The 25,067-nt window shown below is 43.0% G+C and overlaps 1 protein-coding gene across 1 annotated transcript in view; it reads right to left on the minus strand.

Annotated features, from left to right (window-relative positions):
- Positions 1–7,309, minus strand: part of PRTG (protogenin) — a 131,344-nt gene extending 124,035 nt beyond the window's left edge. Inside the window, exons 1-2 of the mRNA XM_054451972.2 lie at positions 6,837–7,309; positions 4,384–4,686 (exon numbers count right to left, since the gene is read on the minus strand). Coding sequence (XP_054307947.1) covers positions 4,384–4,686; positions 6,837–6,930 — 397 coding nt within the window. The 5' untranslated portion in view covers positions 6,931–7,309. The remainder of the gene's footprint in view (positions 1–4,383; positions 4,687–6,836) is intronic.
- Positions 7,310–25,067: the final 17,758 nt, after the last annotated feature.

Genomic DNA, 25,067 nt, shown 5'->3' on the forward strand with positions numbered 1-25,067 from the left:
CCTCTTTTTTTTTTTAACATGACTCTTAAATGTTTTTAATATATTTTTAACTTCACATTTCAAAGACTTGGTATTGTAATTTATGCATTACTTTTTAATACGCAAGCCTCACCCAAAGAACAGTTTTTCATTAATCCCACATAAACCCTCAAATTTCATCTTAACTTAAATTGATAAATGTTTTTATTAATAAAAAACCTACATCCTTTTAATGGAAACAACTACTACTACTTAAAAAGTTATAGAAATGCACCCCCAAACAACCTTACCAATGGCAAAATCAACCTCAAAATTTTGGTTAAAAAATCATAAAGTTACAATAATTCCTGTGCTCTTCCAGCTACAAAGGGTCACATAAAAAATTATTTTTTACCCAAGTGAACAGTCCTGGAAAATCAAAGAAACATAAGCTAGCTTTATGTTCTTTTCCCCTCTATCTTAAGACTTCAATTTCCACCTTTTATGGAAAGGAAATAAACAACTAGCTTCCTGTTCAATCACTAGCTTACAGCCAGTCTTTTACACATCACAGAACACAACCCGCCTCCTCCTTTACTTCTCTCAAATGTCTCTTATCTTAATTTAAACTTGTTGAAACATGAGACCATTTTACCACACTAATGCTTTCCTATGAAATTTATCTTATTTCAACATTAAGAATACAAGAAAAGTCAAGATAACCATAGATTATTTCTTATTCCTAAAATATTTAAATTTAGATAACAAAGACTTAGTACCCATGAAAGTGAAAACTTGATTTGCTAAATTTAAAAATACTGGAAGTTATAGGAAATGGTTTAATCTTCTGTTCTTGCTATTGTACACAACTAGAAAAAGGGCATCCCATGTCACTCCTCTTTCTATTCCAATTACATGAAAATGTAAGGCAGCTAACACGGCTATTAATAAAAAGGATTATCTTTTTTTAAAGCTAAATATTACTTTAACCCTATACTTTCTTTTAAAAATGGGATGCCTTAGCAAAACTAAGTTAGATGAATTCTTTTGTGCTTGAATGAACAACAGGAAAGCAAAGCCTCCAGGCCTTTGGGGAGGAACCTTGTCCCTGCAGCCCCGCTCTGATGTGCTTGGGAGATAAGGGTCCATAGTGACACTTGAGGAAAGGCCTGTTCACATTTGAATTTCTGCATTCCTCAAGAACAATTCATGGCAATAACTAACTTTGCTGAAGAGCTACATGAAAGCTTTGGCCAATGAATGAGGGTCATCTGCTCTTTATCACAAGGGTAAACCTCATCCTGGCCAGTTTCTAACCTTTTAACCCTGTGAATTCCTAATTTACACATGAATAATGGAATTCTTGCCTAGAGTGCAACTTTCAGCTTCTAGTTCCTAAGTTTAGAGACCAAGACTTGATTGCCTGTGTGTTAAAAATCTAAAACTTGCACAGATTGAAGTTTTAGATTTCCAGGTGCTGTACTATTGTGCTTCTGTACAACCAAAAACATATGCTTACTGACAAAATTCTTGACTAAGAAAAAGAACACACTTGTACCCTGCTGCTATCAATACCTAAAAGAGAACTAGCTTTAAAAACAAGGGGGAAAAGAAAACCAGAATGTCCACTTAATGCCTATTCTCTTCATATATCTATATATATACACACACATATATATACACATATATACATATATACATATATACACACATATACACATATCTACACATATACACATATATACACATATATACATATATACATATATACACATATATACACATACACACATATATACACATACACACGTATGTACATATACACACATATGTACATATATACACATATGTACATATATACACATATGTACATATATACACATATATACATATATACACATATGTACATATATACACATATATACATATATACACATATATACACATATACACACTATATATACACATATACACACTATATATACATATATACACACATATATATATACACATATATACATATATACACACATATATACATATATACACATATATATACATATATACACACATATATATACACATATATACTCTTCCTGTTAAAATATATATATAAAAATATATATATATTTACTCTGAACACAGGATAAAGGGATTTGAGCCGCCATCATCTAAACTTATTGCTTAGATATCAGAACTTTAATTTAAAAAATACATAAAATATAAAAACTTCACAATTGTCTGCAAAATCATTCACATGTAATTATTTATTAGTGATAATTTCTATAAAGATACAAAAATCTAAAGATATTTAAAAAGCCAGTTCTGACATTTTGTTTGTTACACCTATCACACACCATTCACATTTTATTTATGAAGTTAGAAAGCTCTGTGTTTTTCCAAAAGTGTTTCTGGAAGCCCTAGAATTCTGTCAGGCTCCTCAGGAGGTCCTGGAAACAATGTGTGGTCATGACAAATGCTTCATCTTCTCATGGCCTGTCTGGCCACCTCCACTATGTACTCCCTATCCCTGAAAGATAAGATAAGTTACAGTTCCTGAAGATGAAAACACAAGATTCTACAAACCCCAAAAGGTGGGAAAATTACAACTCCATAGAACAAGTTTACATTCGATAAAAATGGAATGAAGAGAATATAAGCATAAAAAGCACACTATCTTTAAAACAGTACTATACAGAAAAACCATTACTCCATGAAAAAAATAATTATTGGCCAATGATTACAGGAGGAAGGAAGGAAGGAAGGAAGGCGGGCAGGCCGGCAGGCGGGCGGGCAGGCAGAGGGAGGGAAGGGACAGGAAGAAGAGAGGGAGGGAGAGGGAGGAAGGTAGGGAGGAAGGAAGGAAGGAAGGGAGAGAAGCAAGGAGGGAGAATGGTAGGCAGAGGAGGGGAGGGAAGGAAGGGACAGGAGGAAAGACAGAGGAAGGAAGGGGGGAGGGAGAAAGGAAGGAAGGAAGTACGAAGGGAGGGAGAGGGAGGGGAGAGAGAGGAAGGAAGAAATGAAAAATCAGAAATCCTCTCAGGTTTATGCTGGTCTTTGGCAGGGGTAGGCGTGTGGCTAGAACTACAAACCTCTGATTTTCTGATGCATCAACATAGAAATATCTTTGCTTGCAATTTATTTTCTACAATTAATCCTTATTGCAGAATAAAATAAATTAGTTAATATAAGGATGGCATAAATGGACCATGAACAGTAAAGTCACCTAGGAAATTCCTGCCAATAGCTTCCTAAATTTCAATTGTATAGAACTTGAAACTACTATTTCCTAAATATTATGGTGGTTTTGTATTTTTTTTTTCGTTAAAGAGATGGAGTCTCACTATTTCCCAGGCTGGACTCAAACTCCAGGGCTCAAGGAATCTTCCTGCTTCAGCCTCCTCAATAGCTGGGATTACAGGCTAGCCACCAGCCCAGCTAAGATTATGCCTTTATCTCAAGAACGCCATCTACTTATTGCTCAACTTGTAAATGATCAATTTGTAGGTATAGTGCAAAATCTATGTTTTGTGGATTAACAAAAGCATGCAGGTCAAACGCCTTAAAACTTTTAAGGTTCAATTTTGGTTTTCGAGATTTAGTCTGTTAATCTTGAGAGCTGCGTGTTTCATCACCTGAAAAAGATGTAAAGCCTCAGTGGGCACAAGGAGTTCAGTACTTGTCCTAGGCCTATCTTTACACTCAACAGTTACAGGTTAACCACCAAGCAATGGATCACTCGGACAAATGGTTGATCTGATGGGGATGTTAATACAAAAGAAATCATTAGATAGCACACTTTATGACAAAAGGGGAAAAGTGAGCAGATATGGGTTTAAGTCCATTAGGCATAATATGGAAATGGCCTCAATCTCTTTCCCTCCCAGCAGGAAAAGACTAGGAATACTTCAAAGGCTTAAGAGTGACTGACCAATGCCCTCTCGTACAATTAAAAGGCAACATGGGTGATCTAAAAGCAGTCAGAGAAATGGAAGGTTGTGCTATAAGAAAGATTTAGCACTCAAGAACCATCTGCAAAGCAGAAAAATTTGCTTGTGATTGTTTTCGTTAATTACTAATTTCCACAAGATTAAATTTTAGAACAACTTTTGTTGCGTTGGCTAAACTTCTACATCCAACTCTTCATACTTCGTGAAATGCTTAAAATTTTTATAAAGCCACCTCTACGGGTTTCGTTTTACTTGGTGTTCTAAACCTAATTTGACTTCTGTTCTCAATTACTCATTTGAATTTATATATGTTATTTTTTTCAGATTTCTCTATATGCCTCAGTTAGCATCAACTATTATCTCCAGTAAAATTCTTAATGCATGCACGATTTGGGGGATTATTATATTAATAAAGCAAGAAATCATCAAAATGTAGCAATGAAAAATGTCAACAACCAAAAACTTAAACACTTACTTGATAAGGCAAGATGAGCTTTTTGACTAAGAATGGCTCCATATTTGTTCATTGCCAAGCACTGATAAAATCCTTCATCGGACTGCTCTCCTCGCCTGCCTTCCACCTCACTGATGTATAAAGAGCCGTTAGAAAGAACCTCGATCCGTTTATTTTCAGACACTTTTGCTCCATTTTTCAACCATGTGACCTTAATAGGAACTTCTCCGTGAGCCTGGCAATCTAAAACGACTGGGTCCTTTCTTGTGACAGTTACATCCTGTGGTTCTTTTACAAAAGACAGTTCGCTAAAGCACCACACTCCTATAAGGAAAAAAAGGAGAACGGCACATCCAGAAATACAGGCATAAACTGATTCCTTAACACACAACTGTAAAGCACATATTCAGGGTATAAGATGACAAAGTTTAACAAATTTTATTAGTTAACTTACAAACACCTTAATGAACCAATCTAAATTTCAGCAAACTCTTCCAACAAGTCAAAGAAATCACTTTTTACATCTTCACTAAAAGCACAGGGAAGATTTCAATAACTTCTATGCCTTGTATGAATTCTGCTCTCAAGTTCCTTGCTAGAGTTTCAAAATCATCAGGAAAACTCATGAGCACAAGCTGTTTGCTTTTACAAGCTTGTCAAAAAGATCTTGAACAGAGTAAGTCGTAAAAGTCTAATTTTACAAGAAATCATTAGCAAAACTCCAACTCTGTGAACAAGCAAGTTTATTTCCTTGTCCCTTGAAGTGTTTTTGGAACCCTTGGCACCTACTCCTTTGGGAACTGCGTTTATCTTTTGTGACAAATTACAAGTTTGCATTTTTCTATCTGCCCTTTTACAGCAGGGACTCTATCTCCTCTCCTTGAAAGAAATCCATTTACTTAATTTCTGCAGAGCAGGCTAGGTATTTAAAAGACAAACAATAGACTTTGAAAAGTTGGTAACTCTTGCTGCTTGTACTCAGTGGGTGATCGGATTAGGAAACTTTTATTTCACTTTTTTAGAACTACCAACTGTTGGAAAAAATGCGTGACTAATTGGTCCTTACTGTCTAATAGCGATAGGAGATTGCTTAATCAACCAATACACATTTTTATCAGAGCAGAGGAAAGGCTTTATCCTAAGCGTATACACATCGCCCCTGGCCCTCGCCAGGATAAAGCATTCGATGACCATATAATACTCTGTCACCTCCTGCATTTAGTGCACAGGCCGTCTTAAAGTCTCGCGTATTGACTGGGGGTGAATGGAGAATGGGGGGTGTGTGGGGGAAGCGTTGCTTCATCTTCCTCCTGATCGTTGTGGATCCTTGATTACAAACCCCCAGAAATGATTTGTTTCTCCTTAAGGCAGGTCCTCGGAATACTCACATTTCAAGTCTCCCTGCTTCCCGTAATGTATGCCCAGGGCGACGCGAGCCACCCTAACAGCCCAGCGCTGTGCGCGGACCACTCCGGAAGGCGCCCATTGTGTTTCTGAGCCACATCTGACTTTGATCCTCTTTTTAAGCCTAACAGAAACTAACCACTCCAGAAAAAGTCTGGCGTCTGTAACCTGCAAATAAATAAAATAACCCATTCTCCTGAACACCTCTCCTACCGTCACCCCATTCACTTTACACTTTTCTCTCTTCTAGGAAACCAATACGGACGCAAGGTAGAAAAATGAGTTCATCCAAGTCTGTGCAAGGCAAATCTAGAATTTGGAAGAATTTTCAGAGCCGTACACACTTCAGGCCCTGCCCCCAAATACCTAGCTGTAGGAGATAAATCCTATTTAGCTACCTTCCTTTCCAGCTTCGGGGACTTTTCCCCCCTCCTCTCCGGGGCACAAATCGGCCACTTCACTTCCAACCCTGCCAATTCCACCCTCCCATCTCCTCCTGGCTGGATCCAGATCCGGCAAGCTGGTGCCGATTGGGGCTATGAGTTCACCTATTCCCTCTCGCAGCCCTAAAAAGTGGGGGAACTCCCACTGCAGACACGGGAAGCCGCGCGGAACCGCGGCGCCCCCCGCAAGGCGAGGCTGCCACTAAAGAAACAATATAAATAAAGCCACGTGCAGCCGCGGCGGCCCCAGCGGGCTGGCTGCCCGGAGTCCGGCTGGTCGCGGAGGCGCGGACGCGGCCGGAGCCGGGACAATGGCGTGAGAACGAAGAGACCAGAGTGGACAGCGGCCGCCAGAACTCCGCAGCCCCGGGCGCGCGGCGCGGAGGGGCGTGCGCCCGGAAAGGCTCCCGCAGCCCCGCCCAAGCAGCGTAGAGGCCGCGGGCAACTCGTATCTGCAGCTGGCGGTTCCGGACAGGCCGCAGGGCAAGAGCGGGGGCCGGCGGTCAGCGCCACCACCGACGACCCCGCCGCACGCTCCCCACGCCCCATCGTTTCCTCTTTCCCCATCCCACTCGCGCCCGCTCCCGCCCCACAGCTGTAAGAGAAAGCAGAAGAAAGCGCGCCCACCTGGCAAAGGACTGAGCAGCAGCAGGAGCAGGAGCGCGCGGAGCAGCATCCCCGGCGGTCGCAGCCGGGCGAGGGGTCGCAGAGGAGGCGCCATTCAGCTTAGCCGCGCGGGCATGCTCCCCGGCCGCCCACAGCCCCTGTCCGCCTGCCGCCCCCGCCCCGGGCTCTCTCTGCTCTGGGGCTGGACGCACGCAGCCTGGCTCCCCGCTCCGGCTCCGGCACCGGCGTGGCGAGTGTTTCTGCGGCGGCGAGGCTGGTGCTCGGACGGCCGCTCGCGAGAAGCTGGGGGCCTGAGAGTCCGGCTGGGGGCGGAGTGAGGCGGCGGCTGCAGAGGGCGGGGGCGGCGGAGTGGACAGCGCCGCGGCCGCGGGCCTGGGACTACTTTCTACATCTGGCCCCTGGTCTGGGACAGGGAGGTCGGCGCGGCCGGCGGAGGGAGACGCTGGGAGGGGGCCAAAGGCGGCCGGGTCGGTGCTCTGGGGGGAGGGTACGGGCCCCGCCGGACAATGCACCTGGGGGTCAAACCCCGGCTGAGGGTCTCCGGTCCGCGTCCCCGCCCCCTCTGCCTCCGCGCCACCGTCGGGGACAGAGCCACAAAGGCCGAGCCTCCCGGCCCAGCCAGCCTCCGAGGCCCCCCTCCCGCGGCTAGTTGAGGATTGGGGAAGGGGGAGGCGGCCGAGGAGGGCTGGTGTTGAGAGACGGGGAAAGGCCGGAGCCTTCTCCCTTGATGGCCCCCGCCCACCCCCTCTTACACCCTCTTACCCTCACACGCAGAGGCCCGGTGCAGGGAAATCTCACTCTTTCCACTTCAGAGATTTGTCAGCTCCACTGGAGGTATCTTCGGATGATAAGCCCCCGGAGATGCCCCTGTGCATTTGGGCACGGCTCTTCTTCTCCCTGCCCCCATTAGATGCAGCGCGGGCTTAAAAATATCTCCGCAGAGTGGTCTCAAATGAACAGTCGCCTTTAAGGGGAGAGGGTTTATTATCTCTTCTTCAAGTTAGTCAAGTTCTTTAATTTGTGAGAACTGTGCACACAAAAGGCTCTGTCCTGAGAGCAGAGGCGAAATCAAGGGATTTCTAGATTCTGTGGGCTTGCTATGGGGGAGCAGGCTTTGATAGATTACTTAGTTATAAATTAAACTAAGACACAAATGTGAATTTGTTCACATCTAAATTTAATTAAGGATAACAGGAATTAAAACGTACATTTAGAGGCGTGAGCCACCGTGTCTGGCACCCATCTATACTATTCTTATTCCCATTAAATGAATTAGGTCTGAGTGCACGAGTGACTTGTCTATATAACACAAAAATTTGAATGCTAGTCTGTTAGATACCAAAAACCAGACTTTTAACTACCTCAGTGTTACACACTATATGCAAGCTACTGTGCTGGGTGGAAATTGTGGGGCAGCCCAGAACTACATAACAAGTGCTTAAATAGCTTATGTAGCCTAGTACATGATATAAGACAAGTATTATACATGAGAGAAAATGTAAGTGTCCAAGCAGACATGTACTGTGTTATTCAGGAAATATGAGCACTTGGGATCGACTAAAAGGGAACAGGGAGAAAGGGAAGAGGGAGAATGTGATACAATGAAAAAAAAATTCTAATGGCAAAGAGGAATATCATTTTGTATAAATTTGAATTATCAGAAATTTAAAACGTACTTGCAAATGTTTCGTTTTATTACCTCTCAACGTTTTCCCTCCCACATACCTTTATTCTGATGCTTAGAAATAGTCCAAATTCATTTAAGTTTCAAATACAGTTTTGGAAGCAATATACCAAGGATATTACTGTTTTACATGCAGTTAAGTTGAAATTGCTAAATAGGCTGTTCCTTACTATAATGAGCTTAAGGGGGAAGGTAGTGGTATCCTAATGTTCTAAACTATTTTTTTTCACTACTTCTTCATCAGGAGGGTTTATTTACTCATTTATTGGAAACCGGCTGGAGTGCAGTGGCCTGATCATAGCTCACCCCAGCCTCGACTTCTGGTCTCAGGTGATCCTCCCACCCCAGCCTCCCAAGTAGCTGGGACTACCGGAGCGGCTAAGTTTTGGGGGTACGGGGGGTCAGTGGTGGGTAGAGACGGGGGGGTGGGTGGTCTCCCTATGTTGCCCAGGCTGGTCCCGAACTCCTGACCTCAAGTGATCCGCCCGCCCCGGCCTCCCAAAGTACTGGGATTACAAATATGAGCCACCGCACCGTCCCAGGAGGATTTCTGGAACGTGCTAAAGGCAGTTAGTGTGTTGATGTCTTGGTAACCAAAGCTAGATTTCCATCAGCAGCTTTCATGAAGGCTAGCTTTTAGCCTGTGCCCTCATCGTGTGCCACAGATTTACATTTGGATTAGCAAATGTTAATCCACATGTAAACGCTATGATCCACACGCTTAGCAATCTGATTACATTCTCCCTGTTCCCTTTTAGTAGATCCCAAGTGCTCCTATTTCCTGAATAACACAGTACATGTCTGCTTGGACACTTACATTTTCTCTCATGTATAATACTTGTCTTATATCATGTACTAGGCTACATAAGCTATTTAAGGACTTGTTATGTAGTTCTGGGCTGCCCCACAATTTCCACCCAGCACAGTAGCTTGCATATAGTGTGTAACACTGAGGTAGTTAAAAGTCTGGTTTTTGGTATCTAACAGACTAGCATTCAAATTTTTGTGTTATATAGACAAGTCACTCGTGCACTCAGACCTAATTCATTTAATGAGAATAAGAATAGTATAGATGGGTGTCAGGCACGGTGGCTCACGCCTCTAATCCCACCACCTTGAGGCCAAGGTGAGTGGATCACCTGAGGTCAAGAGTTCCGGACCAGCCTGGCCAACGTGGTGAAACCCGTCCATACTAAAAATACAAAAGTTAATTGGTGGTGGCACGCGCCTGTAGTCCCAGCTACTCGGGAAGTTGAGGCAGGAGAATTGCTTGAACCCGGGAGGCAAAGGCTGCAGTGAGCCAAAATTGTGCCACTGTACTCCAGCCTGGGCGACAGAGCAAGACTTCGTCTCAAACAAAAAAAGAAGAATACTGATGGGCTGCTGTGATATAAAATGATGCATGCATGGAAAATACCTGGTGCATAGCTCTATAAATAATTGCCATTATTATATTTAGTAAATAAATATTCCCAATAGTGGCAAATCTTTGTCCTTTCAGAGTGGGCTTGATATTGAAAAGTTTTTAGGAGTCAAAGCTGATTAATTTGTTTGGTGATTATGCTGATGGTGACTCTCGTGACTTCTTTCAGTAGTTTCTAAGCTGGTCCTGAAAGAGGTTAGAAGTGCCTGGTTGTCTAACTTCCCAAAGCTACCCATTTGGAGGATAAATATTGAGATAACAAATGTTGAGATAAACAACTACCTAAGCCCTATTTTGCTTTCATATTCTAAAACAATTATTTTTAGACCAGGAAGAGTAGAGTCTATATAGTTAAAGAGAACTGAAATCTGAGGGTAGGTTTAAAATAAATATACAGAATTATTTCTTTAACAAATTCAAGTCTTATGTCCCAACTCTGAGGGGAAAAAAATCACATAATTTCACCCATCAAATTATAGAGCTGTAGCAAATATCTTCAAGCCCTTTGACCTCTCAACATTATCTGGTTCTATGAAATCACAAGGCCATTTGCAGAAGTTTATGAATCACAGTGGCAAAAGACAGCAAAAGTCTAGTGAGTTGTTCAATTTTTCATTTAACAAATAATTATTGAGCTCCTACTATGATGATTAGAAGACCAAGCCCTGATGAGGATTACCTGCCACTATATTCACATTTCAGTAATCACTCCTGATGAGCTTAATATTTGTCATCAGAAATATTTTGAAATTGGTCATTTTAAAAGTGAGGCTGGGTGCAGTGGCTCACGCCTGTAATCCCAGCACTTTGAGAGGCCAAGGCGGGTGGATCACGAGGTCAGAAGATCGAGATCATGGTGAAACTCAGTCTCTACTAAAAATACAAAAAATTAGCAGGGCACATTGGCGGGCGCCTGTAGTCCCAGCTACTCGGGAGGCTGAGGCAGGAAAATGGCGTGAACCCGGGAGGCAGAGCTTGCAGTGAGCCGAGATCGCGCCACTGCACTCCAGCCTGGGCAACAGAGCAAGACTTCGTCTCAAAAAAAAAAAAAAAAAAAAAAAAAAAAGAAGCTTCTGGGGCTGACCAGGCTGAGGCCCGAAGGTCTAAGACCAAGGAAGCACGCAAGCGCCATAAAGAGCGCCTCCAAGCCAAGAAGGAGAAGATCACCAAGACTTTGTCCAAGGATGAAGAGACCAAGAAATAAAAGCTCCCCCTTTGTCTGTACATACTAGCCTCTGTGATTACATAGTTCAGCCATTAAAATAAAACAAGCCTTTATCTACAAAGGAAAGAAAAATATAAATAAAAACAAAAGTGAGTTGTAACTGTTGGGATTGTAAAATGGTGCAACTGCTATGGAAAACAGTATGGAGTTACTTAAAAAAAAAAGTTAAAAATAGGCCGGGCACGGTGGCTCACACCTGTAATCCCAGCACTTTGGTAGTCTGAGACAGGTTCATCACGCGAGGTCAGGAGTTCGAGACCAGCCTGACCAACATGATGAAACCCCGTCTCTACTAAAAATACAAAAACAATTAGGCAGGCATGGTGGCAAATACCTGTAGTCTCAGCTACTCAAGAGGCTGAGTCATGAGAATTGCTGGAACCCAGGAGGCAGAGGTTGCAGTGAGCTGAGATCGCGCCACTGCCCTCCAACCTGGGTGACAAAGCGAGACCCCATCTCAAAAAAAAAAAAAAAAAAAATTAAGAGGGGCTGGGTGCAGTGGCATGTGCTTGTAGTCCCAGCTACTGAGGAGGCTGAAGAAGGAGGATCACTTGAGGCCAAGAGTTTGAGGCTGGCCTGGACAATACGGTGAGGCCCTGTCTCTAAAATGAACAAATAAATAAAATAAAAATTATTGATGGTAAATTTATGTTATGTATTTGTTACCACAATAAAAATAATTGCACATAAATGCATAGGAAATGCAGTGATGGAGGCCATGCATGGTGGGTCACGCCTGTAATCCCAGCACTTTGGGAGGCCAAGGCGGGCAGATTGCCTGAGGTCAGGAGTTCAAGACCAGCCTGACCAACAGTGAAACCCCGTCTGTACTAAAAATACAAAAATTGCCGGGCACGGTGGCTCATGCCTGTAATCCCAGCACTTTGGGAGGCCGAGGTGTGGGGATCACGAGGTCAGGAGATTGAGACCATCCTGGCTAACACAGTGAAACCCTGTCTCTACTAAAAAATACAAAAAGTTAGCCAGGCGTGGTGGCGGGCACCTGTAGTCCCAGCTACTCTGGAGGCTGAGGCAGGAGAATGCGTGAACCGGGTGGTGGAGCTTGCAGTGAGCCAAGATCAAGCCACTGCACTCCAGCCTGGGCGACAGAGCGAGACACCATCTCAAATAATAATAATAATAAATAATAATACAAATAAAAACACAAAAATTAGCCGGGTGTGGTGGCACGCACCTGTAGTCCTAGCTACTTGGGAGGCTCAGGGAGGAGAATCACTTGAACTGGGAGGCGGAGATTGCAGTGAGTCCAGACCACACCATTGCACCCCAGCCTGGGTGACAGAATGAGATTCCGTCTCAAAAAAAAAAAAAAAATTATCTAGGTGTGGTGGCACCTGCCTGTAATCCCACCCACTCAGGAGGCTGAGACAAGAGAATCGCTTGAACTCAGGAGGCAGAGGTTGCAGTGAACCCAGATTGTGTCATTGGACTCCAGCTGGGCAACAGGAGCAAAACTCCGTCAAAAAAAAAAAAAAAAGAAAGAAAAGAAAAGAAAATGGAAAAGCAAAACATTTTTATTTCAACAAGACATTTGACCACTCATATCTCATGATATTCTTAAGCATTAGATGAATAAATGTTGATTGAGTACTAAAGGGATTATGCAAGATAACATTGGATGGAAGCTCCTATTCGCTCCCACTCAAAAACTCTCTGTTGCCAAGTACCTCTCTGGAACCTTTTAAAAATCTACTCTCCATTAAGTTTCTCTCGCTGCTACCCATGTTTCAGCTCTCAGTGCCTCTCGTCTGAGTCTGAGCCATTGCATTAGAATGAGCTCTCAATAGACTTCCAACCAACCGTCCAATCTTTTCATATGCCTATCCATGTTTGTAGTCGCTACCAGGTGAATTTTCTTGTGATACAGTGTTTCTGCTGATCAAAATCTTTCACAGCCTCATTACCTGTAAAATGTTCTCTTTGCCTATAAAATGACAAAGTGTTCATTACAAACTTCTTAATTCTAAGGGCCCTCTGATCTGCTCCCAAACTACCATTACAACTGTACAGTCAATTTTTCCCTTTATGTATTAAACACTCAGGCCAGGGTGAGATATCTGGTGTTTTCCTAACAGCACTTGAATTGTCCTGACTCTGAGCCTTTGCAGGGTCTCTTCCCTAAACTTAAATACTCCCCTTACCCTTCACACCCATACTGACATTGAGACCTTTCCAAATCTTAATATATTTTCAGGGACAGTGCAGATGTGATTTTATCTGAAATCTTATAGTACTTTTGTGGCACATAACTTGTATGTATTTTATCGCAAGCCAGTAAGCATCTTGAGGTCACAAATCATACCTAATCCACCTTTGTGTTATTCACAATGTGAAGGACATTGCCTTGCAATTATTAAGAATTCAATAGATCTTCGTTGACTAAAGGAATAATGAATTACTGTACCAAAATGCTGATTAAATAGATGGAGAGCAATTGGGAGAAAGCTCTCTGGGAGAGGATTACAAAGTCCTGTATTGGGGTTTTCTTTGTCTAGTCTACATTTATTATCATCAGCTTAAGGACATGTTTATCTGATTTTGCATTTAACACAATGTGTAATTAATATGTTACATGGGCTGGGCGTGATGGCTCACACCTGTAATCCCAGCACTTTGGGAGGCCGAGGCAGGTGGATCACCTGAGGTCAGGAGTTTGAGACCAGCCTGGCCAGCATGGTAAAACCTCATCTCTACTGAAAATAGAAAAATTAGCTGGGTGTGGTGGTAAATGCCTGTACTCCCAGCTACTCGGAAGGCTGAGGCAGGAGAATCACTTGAACCCAGGAGGCAGAGGTTGCAGTGAGTCGAGATTGTGTCACTGCACTCCAGCCTGGGCAACAGAGCGAAACTCCATCTCAAAAAAAGTTACATAGAATAAGAGTTTTCTCCACTCCTGGTAGTTGTCTAGGAAGTTGGAGACTAAGAAAAGAGGTCCTGAGGGACTCCTCAAGTGAAGATGAGGACTACAACAATTTGCAACACAGAGGAAGAGAGGAGGAAACAGAAGCCAGAAGTAATTCAGGCACCAGAAATGAAGGGGCAGGAAAAGAGAAGTGATGAAGGGTGTGCAGCAGAGGGGAGCATAGGAGGTTTAGAACTAAGGCCAAGGGCACTGGGCATCCCTGTGAACATATGCCAGCAATGGGAAGAGTCTTAGAGGAACAGCTGAGGGCTGGCCACAGTCACTCATTCAACAAAGTTCTGAGCATAAAATGTGTTCCAGGCATGGATAGATGTTAGAAATACAGCTATAAGAAAATTATATAAATACTGACTGGGTGTAGTGGCTCACGCCTGTAATCCTAGCACTTTGGGAGGCCGAGGCGGGTGGATTACCTGAGGTCAAGAGTTCAAGACCAGCCTGGCCAACAGGGTGAAACCTTGTCTCTACTAAAAATACAAAAAATTAGCCAGATGCAGTGGCACATGCCTGTAATCCTAGCTAATCAGGAGGCTGAGACGGGAGAATCATGTGAACCCAGGAGGCGGAGGTTGCGGTGAGCCGAGATCGTGTCACTGCACTCCAGCCTAGGCAACAGAGCAAGACTTCATCTCAAAAAAAGAAAGAAAGAAAGAAAATTATATAGATACTGAATATTATGATGAAGCCTGTAATGTTCAGGATAATATAAGAACAGAGTTTAAGGAGCAATTTATATTCCTCTGGTGGAATGAGATGGGAAAGGAGAGAGCATGCTACCAAAAAATGTGAGGAGTCTCAAATTTTATCTTGCTTGCAAGCCAACAGGTTAGCCTGCCACTGTTTCATGGATGCAGTGTCAGAGATGAAGGACATTATTTTGTTCATGGCAATAGTAATAATCAGAGTATCAGTAATTTTGCATCAATCCCCAGGTCTCAAATCCCACAGAGCAACACAAAGGGAGCCAGCAATGGGAAGAGTCTTAGAGGACTCTTGTCCTGTACATGCAGTGGATTGTGTTACAAAACTTAGAGAACCCAAATTTTTTATAATGGGCCATAAGCATGCCTGCCTTGCTTTGGAGGGAGACACTATCTTTGTCTTCCAAGGCTCTTCACTATACAAACACTCTTGAAGATATAGTTCACATCAAAGTGCATTCAGTGTTTTTCTTGCAAGTTGTGCAAGAGACTCATGGAGAAATATCACCTAACATGTGCTGCGCAGGGCAGCTTGTATCTGTGGTGAATCTGGAGGGTGAGTTGAAGTTTTCTAGTTGGACTGGATTGGCCTTCCAGAGAGAACAATAGGAATAAGGCATTGAAATATGAAACACCGAGGCATATTCAGGAAACTACAGGTAGTTTAGTACAGCTAGAGTGCAGGCCACATTGGAGAGAAAAGAGGCATGCCATGCAAAGGAGCTTGAACCTTTTTATTTTTTTTGAGACAGTCTCGCTCTGTTGGCCAGGCTGGAGTGCAGTGGCAAGATCTCGGCTCACTGCAAGCTCCGCCTCCCAGGTTTGTGCCATTCTCCTGCCTCTTCCCGACTAGCTGGGTCTACAGGCACCCACCACCACACCCAGCTAATTTTTTGTATTTTTAGTAGAGATGGGGTTTCACTGTGTTAGCCAGGATGGTCTTGATCTCCTGACCTCATGATCTGCCCGCCTCGGCCTCCTAAAGTGCTGGGATTACAGGCGTGAGCCACCATGCCCAGCCAGGAGCTTGAACCTTGTCCTGGAGGCCTTGATTTCCCAAAGGCCACCCTTTGCAATAGTTGCCACGTTTCAGCTCTCAGTACCTCTCATCTGAGCCATAGCATTAGAATGGGCTCTCAACAGTCTTCCAACAAACCTTCTAACATTTTCATATGCCTATCCATTTTTATAGCTACTACTAGGTGAATAGATGCCCTGTTCCAGGTGCTTTAGCAGTTTTATCTCACTCAATCCTCATAACTAGATAAGTTTGGTAAAACTATTCTCATTTTACAGATGAGCAGAAGCTCAGAGAGGTTAAGTCGCTTAGTCTAGATTACACAGCAGATAGATGACAAAGGCATGATTTTCTCCCAAGTCTACCTGACTCAGAGTTTTTGTCCTTAGAATTCTGAGTATACTGTGAAAAGTAGAAGAGATAGAGGAGTGATAGCCAGATGCAGACAGATGGAACTACTGACAGACTCTAACAAGGTAATTTTTATTATCTGAGAGTTGATTCTCTATTTCCTGTGCTCTGAAATGACACTTCTCACTGGTTCTTTCTGTCACACTCCCCATTCTCCTCGCAATCTACCTGAGACTACCACCTTTTTTCTGCTTTGCATGGACTAGTAAACCACAGACAACATGTAGATAGGGGATGTGAAACATCTCCCTTGCTTTTCATGTAACGTGGAATTTCACTGAGATAAACATAAACTCCTACTCTTTGGTTAATTCAGTTGCATTGATGGATGAGAGTCAGGTTTGGGCATGGGGAAACCTGACTATTGGTGCAGTTGGTGAGAAGACCTGCAGGTACTGATTACAATTGAACCAACAATGTGTGTGATTGTCAGTCTCACTAACGCAAACCTGTGCTGTGCTCATTGATGTGTATTGTCCAGGACAAGGAAAGCTTAGTTTCATATACACCACTTTGGTCATACTAGGTCTGGCATATTATAGTCATCTCTGAATTCTACATTTTAAGAGGCAAAGACAGCCGAGAATGCAAGCAGAGAACAACTAAGAAGGTAAGATGTTTGGAAACCAAAATACAGAAGGTCTCCAACTTACAATGGATTGACTAACAATTTTTTAACATTACAATAGTGCAAAGACGATACACATTCAGTAGAAACTGTACTTTGGATTTTGAATTTTGATATTTTCCCAGGGTAGTGAAATGCGATGTGATGCTCTCTCACGATGCTGGGCAGCCTTAATGGACCACAGTTCCCAGTCAGCCACATGATCAGGAGGGTAAACAACCATGAGATAGTCAGCACTTTGTTATAAAATAGGCTATATGTTAGATGATTTTGCCCAACTGTGGGCGAATGTAAGTGTTCTGAGCACGTTTAAGGTAGGCTAGGTTAAGCTGTGATGTTTGGTAGGTTAGGTGTATTAAATGCATTTCTTTTTATTCCTTTTTGAGATGGAGTCTCACTCTGTCGCCCGGGCTGTAGCGTAGTGGTGCAATATCGGCTCACTTCAACCTCCACCTTCTGGGTTCAAGCGATTCTCCTGTCTCAGCCTCCTGAGTAGCTAGAATTAACAGGCCTGCATCACCACATCTGGTTAATTTTTATATTTTTAGTACAGACGGGGTTTCACCATGTTGGCTAGGCTGGTCCTGAACTCCTAGCCTCAAGTGATGCGCCCACCTTGGCCTCCCAAAGTGCTGGGGTTACAGGTGTGAACCACCGCACCCGGCCAAAATGCATTTTTGACTTACAATATTTTCAATATACGATGGGTTTATGGGAGTTACAACCACATTGTAAGTTGAAGAGCATTTGTGATACTAACATCAGCAACAGCAATAGCTAATCCATTTTACAGAGGAGGACACAGGTTTAGAGGGGTTAAGAAATGTTCCCAGCCGAGGGAGAGGAGCCAAGATGGCCGAATAGGAACAGCTCCGGTCTACAGCTCCCAGTGTGAGCGACGCAGAAGACGGGTGATTTCTGCATTTCCATCTGAGGTACCGTGTTCATCTCACTAGGGAGTGCCAGACAGTGGGCGCAGGTCAGTGGGTGAGCGCACCGTGTGCCAGCCGAAGCAGGGGCGAGGCATTGCCTCACTCAGGAAGCGCAAGGGGTCAGGGAGTTCCCTTTCCAGGGGTGACAGACGGCACCTGGAAAATCGGGCCACTCCCACCCGAATACTGTGCTTTTCTGACAGGCTTAGGAAATGGTGCACCAGGAGATTATAGCCTGCACCTGGCTCAGAGGGTCCTACCCATGGAGTCTCACTGATTGCTAGCACAGCAGTCTGAGATCAAACAGCAAGGCGGCAGGGAGGCTGGGGGAGGGGCGCCCGCCATTGCCCAGGCTCGCTTAGGTAAACAAAGCAGCCAGGAAGCTTGAACTGGGTGGAGCCCACCACAGCTCAAGGAGGCCTGCCTGCCTCTGTAGGCTCCACCTCTGGGGGCAGGGCACAGACAAACAAAAAGACAGCAGTAACCTCTGCAGACTTAAATGTCCCTGTCTGACAGCATTGAGGAGAGCAGTGGTTCTCCCAGCACGCAGCTGGAGATCTGAGAACAGGCAGACTGCCTCCTCAAGTGGGTCCCTGACCCCTGACCCCCGAGCAGCCTAACTGGGAGGCACCCCCCAGCAGGGGCAGACTGACACCCCACACGGCCGGCCGGGTACTCCAACAGACCTGCAGCTGAGGGTCCTGTCTGTTAGAAGGAAAACTAACAGAAAGGACATCCACACCAAAAACCCATCTGTACATCACCATCATCAAAGACCAAAAGTAGATAAAACCACAAAGATGGGGAAAAAACAGAGCAGAAAAACTGGAAACTCTAAAAAGCAGAGTGCCTCTCCTCCTCCAAAGGAACACAGTTCCTCACCAGCAACGGAACAAAGCTGGACGGAGAATGACTTTGACGAGCTGAGAGAAGAAGGCTTCAGACGATCAAATTACTCCTAGCTACAGGAGGATATTCAAACCAAAGGCAAAGAAGTTGAAAACTTTGAAAAAAATTTAGAGGAATGTATAACTAGAATAACCAATACGAGAAGTGCTTAAAGGAGCTGACGGAGCTGAAAACCAAGGCTCGAGAACTACGTGAAGAGTGCAGAAGCCTCAGGAACCAATGCGATCAAATGGAAGAAAGGGTATCAGCCCTGGAAGATGAAATGAATGAAATGAAGCGAGAAAGGAAGTTTAGAGAAAAAAGAATAAAAAGAAACGAGCAAAGCCTCCAAGAAATGTGGGACTATGTGAAAAGACCAAATCTACGTCTGATTGGTGTACCTGAAAGTGACAGGGAGAATGGAACCAAGCTGGAAAACACTCTGCAGGATATTATCCAGGAGAACTTCCCCAATCTAGCAAGGCAGGCCAACATTCAAATTCAGGAAATACAGAGAATGCCACAAAGATACTCCTTGAGAAGAGCAACTCCAAGACACATAATTGTCAGATTCACCAAAGTTGAAATGAAGGAAAAAATATTAAGGGCAGCCAGAGAGAAAGGTCGGGTCACCCTCAAAGGGAAGCCCATCAGACTAACAGCGGATCTCTCGGCAGAAACTCTACAAGCCAGAAGAGAGTGGGGGCCAATATTCAACATTCTTAAAGAAAAGAATTTTCAACCCAGAATTTCATATCCAGCCAAACTAAGCTTCATAAGTGAAGGAGAAATAAAATACTTTACAGACAAGCAAATGCTGAGAGATTTTGTCACCACCAGGCCTGCCCTAAAAGAGCTCCTGAAGGAAGCGCTAAACATAGAAAGGCACGACCGGTACCAGCCACTGCAAAATCATGCCAAAATGTAAAGACCATCGAGACTAGGAAGAGACTGCATCAACTAACGAGCAAAATAACCAGCTAACATCATAATGACAGGATCAAATTCACACATAACAATATTAACTTTAAATGTAAATGGACTAAATGCTCCAATTAAAAGACACAGACTGGCAAATTGGATAAAGACTCAAGACCCATCAGTGTGCCGTATTCAGGAAACCCATCTCACGTGCAGAGACACACATAGGCTCAAAATAAAAGGATGGAGGAAGATCTACCAAGCAAATGGAAAACAAAAAAAGGCAGGGGTTGCAATCCTAGTCTCTGATAAAACAGACTTTAAACCAACAAAGATCAAAAGAGACAAAGAAGGCCATTACATAATGGTAAAGGCATTAATTCAACAAGAAGAGCTAACTATCCTAAATATATATGCACCCAATACAGGAGCACCCAGATTCATAAAGCAAGTCCTGAGTGACCTACAACGAGACTTAGACTCCCACACATTAATAATGGGAGACTTTAACACCCCACTGTCAACATTAGACAGATCAACGAGACAGAAAGTCAACAAGGATACCCAGGAATTGAACTCAGCTCTGCACCAAGCGGACCTAATAGACATCTACAGAACTCTCCACCCCAAATCAACAGAATATACATTTTCTTCAGCACCACACCACACCTATTCCAAAATTGACCACATACTTGAAAGTAAAGCTCTCCTCAGTAAATGTAAAAGAACAGAAATTATAACAAACTATCTCTCAGATCACAGTGCAATCAAGCTAGAACTCAGGATTAAGAATCTCACTCAAAACCGCTCAACTACATGGAAACTGAACAACCTGCTCCTGAATGACTACTGGGTACATAACGAAATGAAGGCAGAAATAAAGATGTTCTTTGAAACCAACGAGAACAAAGACACAACATACCAGAATCTCTGGGATGCATTCAAAGCAGTGTGTAGAGGGAAATTTATAGCACTAAATGCCCATAAGAGAAAGCAGGAAAGATCCAAAATTGACACCCTAACATCACAATTAAAAGAACTAGAAAAGCAAGAGCAAACACATTCAAAAGCGAGCAGAAAGCAAGAAATAACTAAAATCAGAGCAGAACTGAAGGAAATAGAGACACAAAAAACCCTTCAAAAAATAAATGAATCCAGGAGCTGGTTTTTTGAAAGGATCAACAAAATTGATAGACCGCTAGCAAGATTAATAAAGAAAAAAAGAGAGAAGAATCAAATAGATGCAATAAAAAATGATAAAGGGGATATCACCACCGATCCCACAGAAATACAAACTACCATCAGAGAATACTACAAACACCTCTACGCAAATAAACTAGAAAATCTAGAAGAAATGGATAAATTCCTCAACACATACACCCTCCCAAGACTAAACCAGGAAGAAGTTGAATCTCTGAATAGACCAATAACAGGAGCTGAAATTGTGGCAATAATCAATAGCTTACCAACCAAAAAAAGTCCAGGACCAGACGGGTTCACAGCCGAATTCTACCAGAGGTACAAGGAGGAACTGGTACCATTCCTTCTGAAACTATTCCAATCAATAGAAAAAGAGGGAATCCTCCCTAACTCATTTTATGAGGCCAGCATCATCCTGATACCAAAGCCGGGCAGAGACACAACCAAAAAAGAGAATTTTAGACCAATATCCTTGATGAACATTGATGCAAAAATCCTCAATAAAATACTGGCAAACAGAATCCAGCAGCACATCAAAAAGCTTATCCACCATGATCAAGTGGGCTTCATCTCTGGGATGCAAGGCTGGTTCAATATACGCAAATCAATAAATGTAATCCAGCATATAAACAGAACCAAAGACAAAAACCACATGATTATCTCAATAGATGCAGAAAAGGCCTTTGACAACATTCAACAATGCTTCATGCTAAAAACTCTCAATAAATTAGGTATTGATGGGATGTATCTCAAAATAATAAGAGCTATCTATGACAAACCCACAGCCAATATCATACTGAATGGGCAAAAACTGGGAGCATTCCCTTTGAAAACTGGCACAAGACAGGGATGCCCTCTCTCACCACTTCTATTCAACATAGTGTTGGAAGTTCTGGCCAGGGCAATTAGGCAGGAGAAGGAAATCAAGGGTATTCAATTAGGAAAAGAGGAAGTCAAATTGTCCTGTTTGCAGACGACATGATTGTATATCTAGAAAACCCCATTGTCTCAGCCCAAAATCTCCTTAAGCTGATAAGCAACTTCAGCAAAGTCTCAGGATACAAAATCAATGTACGAAAATCACAAGCATTCTTATACACCAATAACAGACAAACAGAGAGCCAAATCATGAGTGAACTCCCATTCACAATTGCTTCAAAGAGAATAAAATACCTAGGAATCCAACTTACAAGGGATGTGAAGGACCTCTTCAAGGATAACTACAAACCACTGCTCAAGGAAATAAAAGAGGATACAAACAAATGGAAGAACATTCCATGCTCATGGGTAGGAAGAATCAATATCGTGAAAATGGCCATACTGCCCAAGGTAATTTACAGATTCAGTGCCATTCCCATCAAGCTACCAATGACTTTCTTCACAGAATTGGAAAAAACTACTTTAAAGTTCATATGGAACCAAAAAAGAGCCCGCATCGCCAAGTCAATCCTAAGCCAAAAGAACAAAGCTGGAGGCATCACGCTACCTGACTTCAAACTATACTACAAGGCTACAGTAACCAAAACAGCATGGTACTGGTACCAAAACAGAGATATAGATCAATGGAACAGAACAGAGCCATCAGAAATAACGCCACATATCTACAACTATCTGATCTTTGACAAACCTGAGAAAAACAAGCAATGGGGAAAGGATTCCCTATTTAATAAATAGTGCTGGGAAAACTGGCTAGCCATATGGAGAAAGCTGAAACTGGATCCCTTCCTTACACCTTCTGCAAAAATCAATTCAAGATGGATTAAAGACTTAAACGTTAGACCTAAAACCATAAAAACCCTGGAAGAAAACCTAGGCATTACCATTCAGGACATAGGCATGGGCAAGGACTTCATGTCTAAAACACCAAAAGCAATGGCAACAAAAGCCAAAATTGACAAATGGGATCTAATTAAACTAAAGAGGTTCTGCACAGCAAAAGAAACTACCATCAGAGTGAACAGGCAGCCTACAAAATGGGAGAAAATTTTCACAACCTACTCATCTGACAAAGGGCTAATATCCAGAATCTACAATGAACTCAAACAAATTCACAAGAAAAAAACAAACAACCCCATCAAAAAGTGGGCAAAGGACATGAACAGACACTTCTCAAAAGAAGACATTTATGCAGCCAAAAAACACATGAAAAAATGCTCACCATCACTGGCCATCAGAGAAATGCAAATCAAAACCACAATGAGATACCATCTCACACCAGTTAGAATGGCAATCATTAAAAAGTCAGGAAACAACAGGTGCTGGAGAGGATGTGGAGAAATAGGAACACTTTTACACTGTTGGTGGGACTGTAAACTAGTTCAACCATTGTGGAAGTCAGTGTGGCGATTCCTCAGGGATCTAGAACTAGAAATTCCATTTGACCCAGCCATCCCATTACTGGGTATATACCCAAAGGACTATAAATCATGCTGCTGTAAAGACACATGCACACGTATGTTTATTGCGGCACTATTCACAATAGCAAAGACTCGGAACCAACCCAAATGTCCAACAATGATAGACTGGATTAAGAAAATGTGGCACACATACACCATGGAATACTATGCAGCCATAAAAAATGATGAGTTCATGTCCTTTGTAGGGACATGGATGAAATTGGAAATCATCATTCTCAGTAAACTATCGCAAGAACAAAAAACCAAACACCGCATATTCTCACTCGTAGGTGGGAATTGAACAATGAAAACATATGGACACAGGAAGGGGAACATCACATTCTGGGGACTGTTGTGGGGTGGGGGGAGGGGGGAGGGATAGCATTGGGAGATATACCTAATGCTAGATGACGAGTTAGTGGGTGCAGCGCACCAGCATGGCACATGTATACATATGTAACTAACCTGCACATTGCACACATGTACCATAAAACCTAAAGTATAATAATAATAAAAAAAAAAAAAAAAAGAAAGAAATTTTCCCAGCCGAGTGCGGCGGCCCATGCCTGTAATCCCAGCACTTTGGGAAGCTGAGGCGGGTGGACCACCTGAGGTCAGGAGTTCAAGACAAGCCTGGCCAACATGGTGAAACCCAGTCTCTACAAAAATACAAAAAAAAATTAGCCGGGCATGATGGCAGGTGACTGTAATCCCAGCTACTCAGGTGGCTGAGGCATGAGAATCATTTGAACCTGGGAGGTGGAGGTTGCAGTGAGCCAAGACCGTGCCATTGTACTCCAGCCTGGGCAACAGAGCAAGACTGTCTCAGAAGAAAAAAAAAAAAAGAAAAAATTCCCAAGGTCATATAACCAGTAAGTGATAATGGAGAGAATTCAAATTTGGGCTTCTCTGATCCATACTTTATTGCTTCATGTATATTCTTTCCATAACAACGCCAAAAGTGGCTTTATCCCTGGGCCCCTATTTGTGTAGGGTTCACAGGTCGATAGTAGACAGGATTTAATATCAATTAAATTCTTATTTTAGGGATTCAACCACAATGCAAATGACAAGCAGAATACACACATGCATGAAAATATGGGGTGCCTGAATATAACTTCTAGGATCTAAAAGGGAATCATCCCCTCCTCTTCAGCAATGGTCTTATCTTCCTGTAAGAGCTCTATTTCCAGCTGTTTTATATAACTTAAGGAGAAGAAAGAAAAAAATTAGGAAATGAAAAAGTTGAGGAGGCTGAAGAAAAGAGTGATAATGAGAAGAGGTGGAAAAAAATGTATAAAGAAGTAAAAGTTGTGGGAAAAAAATCATAACAACATCAAAATAGCTGTGGGTTTTAAAAAGTCTCCATCTGGGCTGGGTGCTGTGGCTCACACCTGTAATCCCAGGACTAGTGAGGCCGAGAAAGGTGGATCACTTGAGGTCAGGAATTTGAGACCAGCCTGGCCAACATGGTGAAACCCCATCTCTACTAAAAATACAAAAAATTAGCTGGGCATGATGGTGGGCGCCTATAATCCCAGCTACTCGGGAGGCTGAGGCAGGAGAATCGCTTGAACCCGAGAGGCAGAGGTTGCAGTGAGCCGAGATGGCGCCACTGTACTTCAGCCTGGGCAACAAAAGTGAAACTCTGTCTCAAAAACAAAAAACAAAAAGAAAGTCTCCATCTGCCCACCCACCCTGCTGCAGATCTCCTGACCATTGAAGAGGTGCAGGTTCCTACTTGTGCTCTGTTTGGCGGATGAGAGAAGAAAAAAGTGGTGATGAGGGGAGAAAATGCTGTGGACTAAGATACTGGCCCCAACACCTTCATGCTTCATTAGAGGCACTCCGGGGGTTTAA

The sequence above is a fragment of the Pongo pygmaeus genome, chromosome 16 (genome assembly GCF_028885625.2).
Source record: "Pongo pygmaeus isolate AG05252 chromosome 16, NHGRI_mPonPyg2-v2.0_pri, whole genome shotgun sequence".
Lineage (NCBI taxonomy): Eukaryota > Metazoa > Chordata > Mammalia > Primates > Hominidae > Pongo > Pongo pygmaeus.